The sequence below is a fragment of the Setaria viridis genome, chromosome 5, assembly GCF_005286985.2.
Source record: "Setaria viridis chromosome 5, Setaria_viridis_v4.0, whole genome shotgun sequence".
Taxonomy (NCBI): Eukaryota; Viridiplantae; Streptophyta; class Magnoliopsida; order Poales; family Poaceae; genus Setaria; species Setaria viridis.
In genome coordinates, this window is record NC_048267.2 from 37,785,412 (window position 1) to 37,797,679 (window position 12,268).

The 12,268-nt window shown below is 44.1% G+C and overlaps 1 protein-coding gene across 1 annotated transcript; it reads left to right on the top strand.

The window, feature by feature from the left end:
* Positions 1 to 367: 367 nt before the first annotated feature.
* On the top strand, positions 368 to 6,593 carry LOC117856804 (conserved oligomeric Golgi complex subunit 1). The gene is made up of 6 exons (XM_072293737.1): positions 368 to 2,650; positions 3,287 to 3,481; positions 4,174 to 4,478; positions 4,595 to 4,780; positions 5,230 to 5,407; positions 5,839 to 6,593. The coding sequence occupies exons 1-6, from the start codon at positions 437 to 439 to the stop codon at positions 5,980 to 5,982; spliced, it is 3,222 nt and encodes a 1,073-aa protein (XP_072149838.1). The 5' UTR covers positions 368 to 436; the 3' UTR covers positions 5,983 to 6,593.
* Positions 6,594 to 12,268: the final 5,675 nt, after the last annotated feature.

Genomic DNA, 12,268 nt, shown 5'->3' on the forward strand with positions numbered 1-12,268 from the left:
AGTTTAATCAGACTTATATAAAAATGTTAAACAACCTTTTTTCTTAAAAAATACATAAAGAAGTAAATTATAAAACATAACTTATAATCCTGAAGCTCTTTTTACCGTCGACTCAAAATCCTGATGCTAACGGCCCACCCAACTACGTAGGCAGTAGGCACCAACACGGTCACTTTCTCACCCACTGACAAACCGCCCCACCGTTCCCCAACACAAATCCACTAGGCTCCCAGCACTCGGTCCACCACGCCTTTGCTCCCTGACTTACGGGGCCCACGCTTGACTAATGATCGGCCCCACCAAACACCCTCCTTCCCACCTCGTCCTGCTAACTCAAACGAACGTGCCTCTTCACTAGTCAGTCTCTCCCTCCCCAACCCCTCCTCCCGATCCCCTCTTGGATCTCGCCGCGCGCTCGAAGGCAAGCGCGGCCGCGATGCCTGCGGCGGCCGTCCCCGGCGGCGGCGGCGCGGCCGACGCCGAGGAGTTGTTCCGCACCAAGCGCATCCCCGAGATCCGCGCAGCGGAGGGCGCCACCCGCCGCGAGATCTCCGCCAAGGAGGAGGAGCTCCGGCAGCTCGTCGGCCGCAGCTACCGCGACCTGCTCGACTCCGCGGACTCCATCCTCCTCATAAAGCAGTCCTCCGACTCCATCTCCGACAACCTCTCCCGCATCTCCGGCTCCCTCTCGTCGCTCTCGCCGCCGCCGGAGACGTCCCCCGCCGCAAGCGCCGCCTCGCCGTCCCCGTCCGCTGGAGGGCGCGCGAGGCTCTACGCGCTTGCCGCGCGCGCCAAGTACCTGGTCGACACGCCCGAGCACATCTGGGGCCGGCTCGACGAGGGCCTCCTCCTGGAGGCGGCGGGCCGGTACCTGCGGGCTCAGGTCGTGCATGGGCGGCTCTCCCGCGACGCCGCGGCCGCCGCGCGGTTCCCGCTCCTCACGCACCAGGCGCAGCTCGTGGAGGCGTTCCGGCCGCAGATCGCCCAACGCGCGCGCGAGCGCCTCGCCGACCGCCGCCTTCCCGTAGCCGCCCACGCGGACGCGCTCGCGGCCGTGGCTGCGATCGACGCCCCGTTGCTCGCCCCGCCCCAGGCGCTCCTGCTCTTCCTTAACTCGCGCCGCGCTTGGATCACCCATGCCCTAACCGGGCTCGCCTCGGATCTTTCATCCTACACCTCCGTGCTGTGCGATGTCGCGAGGATCGTGCGTATCACGCTTGGCCACGTTGGCCAGTTGTTTTTGCCTGCACTCAGTGATATGCCGCTGTTCTTCAAGACGGTGCTTGAGAAGACACCGCCTGAGCAGCTGTTTGGCGGCCTCCCAGACCCTGATGAGGAAGCACAATTTTGGAAGGAGCACATGAACCAGCTTGAGGCTACAATGGTGCTGCTTGAACCAGATGTCATAGCATGTGCCTGTACAGATTGGCTCAAGGAATGTTGTGCTGAAATTTTTGGTGTAATTGCTGCGGGGCAAAAGTTGGTTGATGCTATTGGGAGTGGGGAGCTACTTGGATCAGTGCAAAGGCTTGTACGTGATGCGCTAGATGGGAGGGATGGATTGGAGGGGAGTTTGGAACAGTGGCTTAAGAGCGTCTTTGGGTCGGAGATTGAATCGCCATGGGATCAGATCCGTGGGTTGATTTTGAAGGGCGGCAAGGATATTTTTGAGGACTGGATGGAGGAAGCATTTGTGCGGCGGATGAAGGACATTTTGCATTCAGACCTTGATAGTTTGTGTGCTAGTGTTAATGTGAAGGAATCGATTGATGCTATTGGTGCCAACGCTGATCCAAAGGATGCTGGAGATTTCCTTTCATACTTGCGAAAATCTTCAAATGGTGGTGGTTTCTGGTTCTCAGAGTCCAAGATCAAGAAAGGAGGAGTTTTGGCACACTTGAAACCAATTGCTGATGAGAATGATTTCCATAGCTGCTTAACCTCATATTTTGGACCAGAAGTTAGTCGGATCAGGAATGCAATTGACAGCAAATGCAAGAGTATTCTGGATGATCTGTTATGCTTTGTGGAGTCACATAATTCAGCCCCAAGACTAAAGGAATTAGTGCCATACCTCCAAGAGAAATGCTACAGGACCATCTCCGGAGTGCTGAAAGAATTAGAAACTGAGCTCAGAAAACTCTCTGCTTTGTTGGGGACCAAAAAGGAGGATAATGACATACCTGCAGCATCTATTATAGCGGAGAGGGCTCTATTCATTGGTCGTCTCTTGTTTGCATTGAGATACCACTCAAGTCATGTACCTCTAATACTAGGTTCCCCAAGGGAGTGGGTGAAGGAGGCTGGTGGTGCAGCATTTGCCAGGTTATCATCACCTACACCAAGACATTCAAGGGCATCTTTTGATTCTTCATCTTTTACCCCCAGAAGGCGCACATTTGATAGTCCCAGGAGCCCTGGAATGCAATTCTCGGATAGCCCCAGGAGACAAACTATTGCTGCTGCCATATCTTTGTTTGGAGCTGAGGATAGATCCAACCCAAGACTCGATGAACTCAACAAGACCCTGCAGTCACTTTGCATCATGGCTCATAGTGTATGGATAGCATGGGTGTCCACTGAATTATCTCATATTCTTTCATATGATCTCAATAAAGATGATTCACTATCCTCTTCAACTCCCTTGAGGGTATGCCTTCAAACCTGCTGGTTGTTCTGATCATTGTTAGAGTTACACTGTAGCGTTGAATTACACAACTGCATTTTATTCATATTATCATTAAGACATCAACAGATGCTGATAAGGACATCTAGTGTAGCTTATTGGACATCTCTGAACAGATAGAAGGCAATATCTCATTGTACCTAGATTCCTAGAAAGACTAGGGGAATTAAGGAAAATAGCAGGTAGGTTTAGTTTATGTGGTTTTGGTCTTGCCTGACGAACAGCAACTTTGGGAGCAAGTCCCATGAGATGTCCAAGAGTGAATTTTAAAGGTGCACCTTTCTCTGAGTTTGATTGAGGAGATAGAAAAATATGTGCCACTATTTTAAAAGGCTGCCGCCTTGCCCACTTAGGCAATGACTAGATCACTAGGCGCAATACCATCATTCATATCTCTTAATTGCCACCTAGCCTGCCTATGTGGCTATGCCTGCTTAGGAGCTATCAGGTGCTTAGCACCACTGGTGTGCACTTGCCTAAGTCAATTACAAAATTTCACTATTTTAGCCACACCATCAATCTCAAGCTATTTAGTGTACCAAAATCCCATTGTTTTGTGGAATTCTAGTGGTTTCAATTCTGGTTTGATTGCCTTGTCAGGGTTGGGAGGTCACAGTCATCAAACAAGAGGAAACAACTGAGGGTCCCTTGGAGATGAAAATAGCTCTTCCATCAATGCCTTCATTTTACATCATATCATTTCTTTATCAAGCATGTTTGGAGATTCATAAAGTTGGAGGGCACATCCTGGACCGAATTATTTTGCATAATTTTGCATGGGAGCTACTGCAGAAGGTATGTCCCCGTTACAGTCCACAAACAGTTATGGTGCAACAAAAACTGGAGGATTTTATCAAACCTTTAGTCATAATCCAAGTGTTCATTCTTTGATTTACTTGTAATTAAGATGTTTCTTCTTGGGACTTCATAAACCACAAAATAGCTTCTTAGCTGGTCTAATTTGTTACAATCGACTTTTTGGAAGTTATAACTTTATTTGCTGATTCTTTATCCAGGAACTCAGCATGATGAATGTTGGATTTTAGATGTTTCACACTAGAATGATAAATTTACAACAACACTGCCACACAAAAAGAAACAAAATTCTTTGGCTTGTTCCGTTATTTGTCCTGGAAAGTCTAATTCGTATTTGTCCTGGAAAGTCTAATTCGTATTTGTCCAGTACTGGAATAGATTATTAGTCAAACTATTGCAATTTAAGAAAGATTTCTTCTTTTTTTAAAATATAAATAGTAATCTTCTTCTATTTAGATGGCCATGTTATCTCCAAACTGGAACTAGTGCCTTCATCTAGACAATAGGTATTATGGCATGAGTACTTGAGCTCCATAAATCTTCCAAGTGAATTTGATTTTTAGACGACCCAGTCTCAATTGGTGCTGATGATTGATTCCATATGAACCTGGCAGTATAGGTCTTTCAAGTAACATGATCAATGAATCTAACTTTTATTTAAATGTATGCAGGTCATCAATATTTATGAAAATTTCCTTGTGTCTATTGAATCTGGGAATTCTCAGGTTTCAGAGAAAGGAGTTCTGCAAATACTGCTAGACCTTCGTTTCGTCGGTGATGTCCTATCTGGAGGCAAAAATTCTTCCACCATCACTACTGAAACACAGACAAAACAGGATTCTTTACCAAGCACCATCTCCAAGTCTTCCTTCAGGAGAAAACAGTCACAATCACAGGCAGATTCAGCTGCCATAGAGCCTATAAACAAGTTAATTAATAAGCTCTCACAGAGACTGGATCCGATAGACTGGGCCACGTAAGAACTTTTCCATTTTAAATTGTTATACCTGTCAAGTCATCAAAATATGTGAGATATAAACTAAGACTCCTGCATTAGATTCCTACCAACTGAAACAAAATGTCTTGAAACAGGTATGAACCTTACCTGTGGGAGAACGAGAAGCAATCTTACAAGCGCTATGTTGTTCTTTTTGGTTTTTTGGTCCAATTGAATCACATGTACACTGGTACTGTACAAAAATTACCAACAAAGTCAAATACAGATTCGAATATCATGAGGTGCTCTCAGGTTCCAAGATTCAAGTACCTACCGATCAGGTAAATAATCAGTGTCATGTATAAGTAACTAAATATAGATTTATATCATTGCTAAGTGCGTGTTTCTTTAGGCAAGTTTGAAAGATGCTACTTTCATGCTCAAACTAACTTATCAGCTTTGTACCCACCAGTGCAATCAGCGGAAATATCTATGATAAAGTAATAAAGAAAAAGTTTGCTTAACATTATTTGTTGATAAGATATTCATGGATGGTAGTAAAACTTGATGTATTTCTATGCCATTATTCTGGAGCATGTAACAGGCAGTGATCTTGATAGCAGTCTGCACAATGGTTAATCTGCTAAATGCCAAGACAGTCTTTTCGTTTAGGAACCCATGTTAGGAGTTCTAATTTCTAAGAGGGATTTTGGGTGGCCTGTGAAGAAGAAGAATGCATTAGCTAGTTTGTTGATTTTAACCAGTTTCTTATTTGTCTTTTTGCCTGCAGTGCCCCAGCTATATCATCAAGACCACACAAAACATCACTACAGTCACCCTCTGGTGACAACGCATCTAAAGGTCCTTGGAAATCATATTCAAATGGTGATAGATCTACTGCACCAGAATTTGACGATAATGCAAGTCTTGTTGGTGCTGCTCCATTGTTTAAGTCATTTGTTACCCAGGTGAGTAACTGGCTACAATTTCATATACTTTTAACTTCAATTCATAAGCTAAACAAATCAACAAGCATGAAATTTGTCCATCAAGATTCATTCCGCTTGGTTGGGAAGTTTTTGGTCATTATGATAGGAAATGCTTAGGAAACTATCCTAGCGAAACAGGCAAAATGAATCGAGCACTAACTGCTCTATACCTTGTTCTTATCACTAGGACATAACATTTCGTTTTGAAGTCAACATTGTCCTGTCTTTACTTTTTCATGTAGTCCTTGAGCTTGGAAATGGGAAGACATTTTTTTTCTTTTAACGAAATTCAAATTCTGATGTTCTGTCAACACCCATTCGCGAACCTTATTGACACAACCTAAACCTGGAATGCTTCTTTAACTGATATGAATATTCAGCTAAGTATCTTCATGTCTGCTATTTATCAGGTTGGGAGCAAATTTGGGGAGAACACATCGAGATGGGGCTCCATGCTTTCTGATGGTCAGGTCGGTAAGCTAAGTGACATTCTTCCTGGACCAGCAGCTGGGTTTTTCTCTTCTTTCACATCTGGAGTTCGATATGATTCATAGTCATGGTACCATGAGCCTTGATCTTCAGCCTATACTTCGTATACGTTAAATGGAAATCCACATATGTCATCGAGAGATTGTCACAACTGTTGGCAGGTTGCTTCTGCCATTGGAAATCTGTTGGTTACAGAATGATGCCACATAGTTGGCTCGGCATTGCTTGGTTTATCCTTGCCGTGCCTCTTCAGATTCCTTGTTGTGATTGGGCAGTTTCATGGAGAAGCTCGCGTAAACATGACGGCAGAAGACAAGATGTATTCAGTCTGGTGACTGGACACAGGTTTAGAGGGTGGTTAAGGAAATCGAATGAGATTCCAGTGTGTTTCCTGCTTGCGACTTGACACAGTACATAGGGCAAAGCAATTGCTGCTATCGGTTGACATTTTTTCCGGACGCAGACCATGTTGTGGATACTCGACACATGCAGTCGTGAAAAGAATTTTTGGGGCCCATTCTTTCTTTCTTTTCCTTTTCTTTGTCTCGATGACAAGTCTGAGGAATTTTTCGGAACGGTGCTGAAACTGCAAGGTTTGTGGTTTTTCCATGTAGGCAAAGTTGCTGATGTGTACAATGGAAAGTATAGCAATAAAGTCTGTATTGTCCCCTTGGAACCTGCGCTCATTTCTATGGTAAAAAGCTGTTGCAACAGCCGTTGTTGCTGATTTTGCACGTGGCTAATTAGTGAGCAGAAATCACAGCAAAAACAAGTATCCAAGCTGGACCACGGAAGGGAAAAGGTGGCGCTTGGCAGGCGTCAGGATGTGGTGTGTCCGCAGCTCGCGCGCATCGAGTCGTTGCCCCGATGGGTAAGACGTTACCTATTACCAGCGCGTAGTTAGTTTGCTGTTGCGTCATCTTCTTCACTTGGGAGTAAACCAGTACACCTGCCATTGTGGGCACACCGTGCTTCCCCGTGCCCAAATGTCTCAATGCCTCTAATGCCCATTCCATACCTCGTCTCTTGCGGAGGGTGTGGCAGGCTTGTAAGAATCCTGAATATGAAGGCAATGGTCACGAACTTGAATCACAGGAACACTACGGGGGCGTTTTCTTCCCGTGTCTTATTTTTAGCACGTGTCATATCGAATGTTTAGATACTAATTAGGAGTAGTAAATGTAGACTATTTACAAAACCAATTACATAAGTGGAATCTAAACGGCGAGACGAATCTATTAAGCCTAATTAAGCCTAATTAATCCATCATTAGCAAATATTTACTGTAGCAACACATTGTCAAATCATGAACTAATTAGGCTTAATAGATTCGTCTCGCCGTTTAGATTCGTCTTATGTAATGGGTTTTGTAAATAGTCTACGTTTAATACTTCTAATTAGTATTTAAACATTCGATGTGACGGGTGCTAAAGTTTAGCAAGTGGAAGAAAACAGGCCCTACAGATGCAAATCTCTTAGTCGAACCACATCTGTAGTTCTCCCACCCATCCCCGATTCTTCGTCAACCTCTTCGCTCGATGACTCGATCCCACTCCGCTTCTGCCCGCCGATGGCGTCGGCAATTCTGCATCGAGCCGATCTGCGGCTGCCACTCCTCTGCTAGGCCTGCCTCCTTCGCCGCTGTGCCCTGTACCTGTAGCAGCTGAACTGGGCTGGAAAACTTTAGATAGTATTGATATAGAAGTCTATTTGTGCCAGAACCCAGACAAGACCTCAAACTCTAAGCCCATGTTTCCAATTGCAAGCCTATAGATGTTGACAAAGTAACGGTTCACACGGTGGATCTTGCTGAGCAAAAAGTTGTTCAGATAAAAAACCTGAGTGTCCACATGCTTTTCATTGGTTTCAACCCTCCTTCATGCTTAATGCGCAGGATTTCCCGAACTTAAGCCCTATAATTGCGTCTACGTTACGGATGACAACAAAACATATATTCACTGCAGTCCTTTCAATGGGCGGCGATTCGATTATCTTAAATTAAATGGAGTGCCAAAATAGCTCTTCATTTATCATGTTTAGCCGAGTTTCACTATCAAGTATTAAGTTTAGGGAGTACGAGTTCGTTCAAGAACTGTGCGGCCAACTCTGTAAGTTCGATTAGTCGGCATTCGTAAGTATTAAATCAGTCTATCCTACTGTGATGTGATTACATTATTGCGTGATGCTCCGAAGCATCCGACTCTGATATCCTGCCATTCCCTATGATGGCCCTCTATGATAAGGCGGGGCTTATGTTTGCTCCTCTATTGTCTCTATGATGTCCCGGACAACCTGCCCCGGACGCTGCTCATGTACTTCAGCAACACGCTGGACGCCGCGGAGTTCTACTTCCAGAAGGTCATGGCCAACTTGCAGCGCTTCAGGAATAGCACCGTCAACCACAGTGTTCGCTTCGACGTGCCGCCGCCACCGCAATTGCGGTACGAGGAGGCAGCGGGAGGCGGCGGTGGCGCTGCTGGAGCCTGTCGGGGGGCAGAGGCGGTGGGGCGAGCTCCTTCCGGCTCTGAGGAAGAAGGAAGTAGAGAAACAGGAAGAAGAGGCAGTCAGGGACCTCGCCGGAGCCGGGACGGCAGTGAACCTCCGCCGGTGCCAGGGATGGTGGGGGGCGAGCCCGAGGGCGGCGGCGGTGGTTGGCTCGATCTTGGGGTCGAGGACGCGTGAATGCGTGATGGCGTGTGGGTAACATTCGGGTGTGGGAGAGGGGGAATAATGCCCGGGTGTGAGGTATATTCCCATTTGTAATTGCAATCTGTTCCCTGAGAGGAACTCCAAGAGTTCTTGAAATTTTTTTCCTCAAAATGAGATATTGAGGGTCATGTAAAAAATTTCCCAAAAAAAAAAATCAACTCACAGCAGAATGCTAAAAACTAGCTTCCCAATATTTCAAATCAGGCCACGTCATCATATTGAGCTCATTTTAGAATCCGTTTTTTTTGCCAAGCAGCGTGGGAACCCTCGCGTCGCGAGACATTTTATTTCCCAGGCCATCATCACGATCACGTCGCCAAACCCCAGGTGCGCACGGCGTTCTCCAAACGCCGGCAGCCCCTACGTAGGGTCTCTATCCGGTTCCCAATCACGCCGCTCAGGGAAGGCCCTTGCGCACTGCGCCGTGCAACGCCGGCAGCCCCGACGTCTGGTGCCAGCCATCCAAGATTTGCTATGAGTCAACGAAGCCTTTCGATGCATCTGGTGCTGGATTCGTCGTCAGATGATGACGATGATAATTTCTTCCTCTCTGTTACTCATGGTGCTGGATTCGTCGTCAGATGATGACGATGATAATTTCTTCCTCTCTGTTACTCATGTGGTCATGAATGCGGATGAGTCCGATGATGAAACAAAACATCGTGGTTCTATCATAAGTCATCGAGTACTTTGACGAGACAGACTGGCAGGGCATCAAAGGTTACATCAAGATTATTTTTCAGATGATGCTATGTACGGACATAGTTATTTGAGACGACGGTATGTAAACAATAGATTTATTTGGATCATTTTTTTCAAAAGATTCATATTATACATGCGTCTCATTACTCTTGACATGCAGATTTTGAATGAGGCGTACAATGTTTGTACGCATATGGAATGCCGTAGAGCAACACGATGAATATTTCGTGAAGAAAAGAAACGCTGCCGGTGTACTTGGCCTTTTTAGTTTGCAAAAGATTACTACAGCATTTTGGATGTTAACTTATGGAGCAGCAGCTGATGCTACAGATGATAAATGTCCGTATTGGTGAGAGTGCTGCTATTGAGAGTCTGAGAAGGTTTGTCAATGTTATTGTTGAGATTTTTGGAGATGAGTACTTGATATCACCTAATGAAGATGATACTGCTAGATTACTTACCATTGGAGAGAGTAGAGGTTTTCCTGGTATGTTTGGGTCGATTAATTGTATGCATTGGAGGTGGAAAAATTATCATTCGGCATGGCAAGGTATGTATACCCGGCATGTGCATGAGCCTACAATTATACTTGAAGCTGTTGCAGATAAAGATCTTTGGATTTGGCATGCTTTCTTTGGGGTGCCTAGTTCCCACAACGACATCAACGTTTTGCACCGGTCTTCTTTATTCGCACGGCTAGCTGAAGGTCAAGCTCCAAAGGTGAATTATACCATTAACAACAACGAATATACAATGGGTTATTATCTTGCTGATGGCATATATCCCTCATGAGTCACAATTGTGGAGAGCATACCTGAATCATAAGGTAACAATAAGAAATATTTTGCAACTGTCGAAGAAACTTGTAGGAAGGACGTGGAACAAGCATTTAGGATTCTACAGTTTTGTTTCGCTATCGTTAGGGGGCCAGCTCAATTTTGGGATCAAGACAACCTTGGACAAATCATGAGGGCTTGTGTCATTATGCACAACATGATAGTTGACGATGAGCGCGATGAAGAAGATAATTTAAATTATGATGGGGTAGGAGAAAAGGTGAAGATTTCTCACGATGAAGCACCTGAACTTCAGGAGTTTATTAAAAATTATAAGAATATAAGGGACAAAGATATTCATAATCAGCTTGAAGATGACCTCATTGAGCACCTGTGGCAATATCATTCAGACCTCTACAAATGATTACCTATAGTTTATAGTAATTGTTGCTTTCAATAATTTTTGCTACTTTATAAATTTATTTCTAATTAGCAGCACTTGTATACATCATTTAGAAATCATTTATAAGATGTTGGAAGAGTTTAGTGTACTACAACTTTTATCATCAAAAATACAGATGTTGGTCTGAAATGCTTCAAGCTTATGGGTTGCCCTTTTATATACATGTGGAACCTGAAGCTCTTGTGTTTCCGCTACATTCTCATACTCTAGCATGAGTTGTGCATGTCGAGAAAAGAATTTATGCTGTAGTGATGAATATCAAACACAACCAAATCATCATTGGCAGAATGTAAATGAACGATATATACAACATCGATTATTAATCTCGATAGGTTTAAAGTGATAGGTAGATAGTCAAAGAAAGTAAAACAAGTCTGAAATTGCAAAATAATTCCTAAATCAAAAGAACACAAACATTATAGTAATTAAGTACTAGGCATTGATAGTCGGCTCATGATCTCAGCCCGCAAGAATATGTAGTATTTCTTTTGATCATCTAGCATGGCAGTCAGGTCCATGGTCATAATCCGCTCTTCAACCCTCCTTTTCATCCCTCCTTTTCTACAACTGGACCTCCTGCCTCCTCACCTCAAGAAGTAGTTTTTCATTTTCAACTCGATAAATGCTTTGTTGAACCTCTCCTCTTTTTTTTTAGCTCTTTCTCCCCATCAGTTTCTTTCTTCTGTGCTCACATATTTTCTAAGGTTGCTGTCACACTTTTTTTCTTCTCTTGCAGCAGTGCTGCTTTTGCCTTCTTCTTACCAATTAGCCTTATCAATGCATTATCTTCTAGGTCTTGAACCTCACCTTGTCCTATTTCACTTGGTAAACTTGCACTCGGGTCAGCAGTTGAGCTTGTCTTCTGCTTCTTGTTAGATGTTTTACTAGCAACTAATTCATCAATTTTAGCAAGCCATTTTGGTTGTGTTCTTAGCTTATTCCAGTAATGCATGAACTTGAATACTTTTTGATGTTCGTCTTCGGACTTGTACAAAGCACATGTCTCTGCAACATGCACACACCAACATCCAATAGATATTAATATATGATATATAAACATAAAATAGTCGAAATATCCATTGCATAGTGAGTAAGTACCTTGTCTTGTATTGTAGTACCACTCTAACATCTTAACTCAATCCGTGATAGAAATCCACAAAACTTTTTCACACATTTTTGTATGGTTTCCCACTGGTGCACGAGAGAATCCATGGTACGCGTTGAGGGGCACGTCTTGTGTTCATTGAAGTACTCATAGATACAAGACCAATACTTGTCACCTTTTTGATCTTTGCCTACGACCGGATCCAAGCTTACATTAAGCCACCCTGAAACCAAAACCTCATCTTCATGATCACTGAAATTCTTGGATCTCTTATGGTTTGGCCTCGCAGCTGATGCTTTTGGAACTTCTTCAATTGCCTGTGACTGTTGGTCAGCATATGTGTTGCTATAATCATGTTGGAAAAATATCCATTTTCTGCAAGCATATAATCACTGATAAGTTTTCTGTCAAAGCTCAATGAACACAACACATAGAGCAGTAGTAATGAGGCTTAAATGGCAAACAAATATATATAACCTTGACATCTCAAACACAAGCATATATGACATGGACTCATGAGCAGAGGCACGCATATGTATAGCTCACCTATGGATTGTTCTGTTCCGGCAAAATCCATCAATAAAGTAAAACAAATT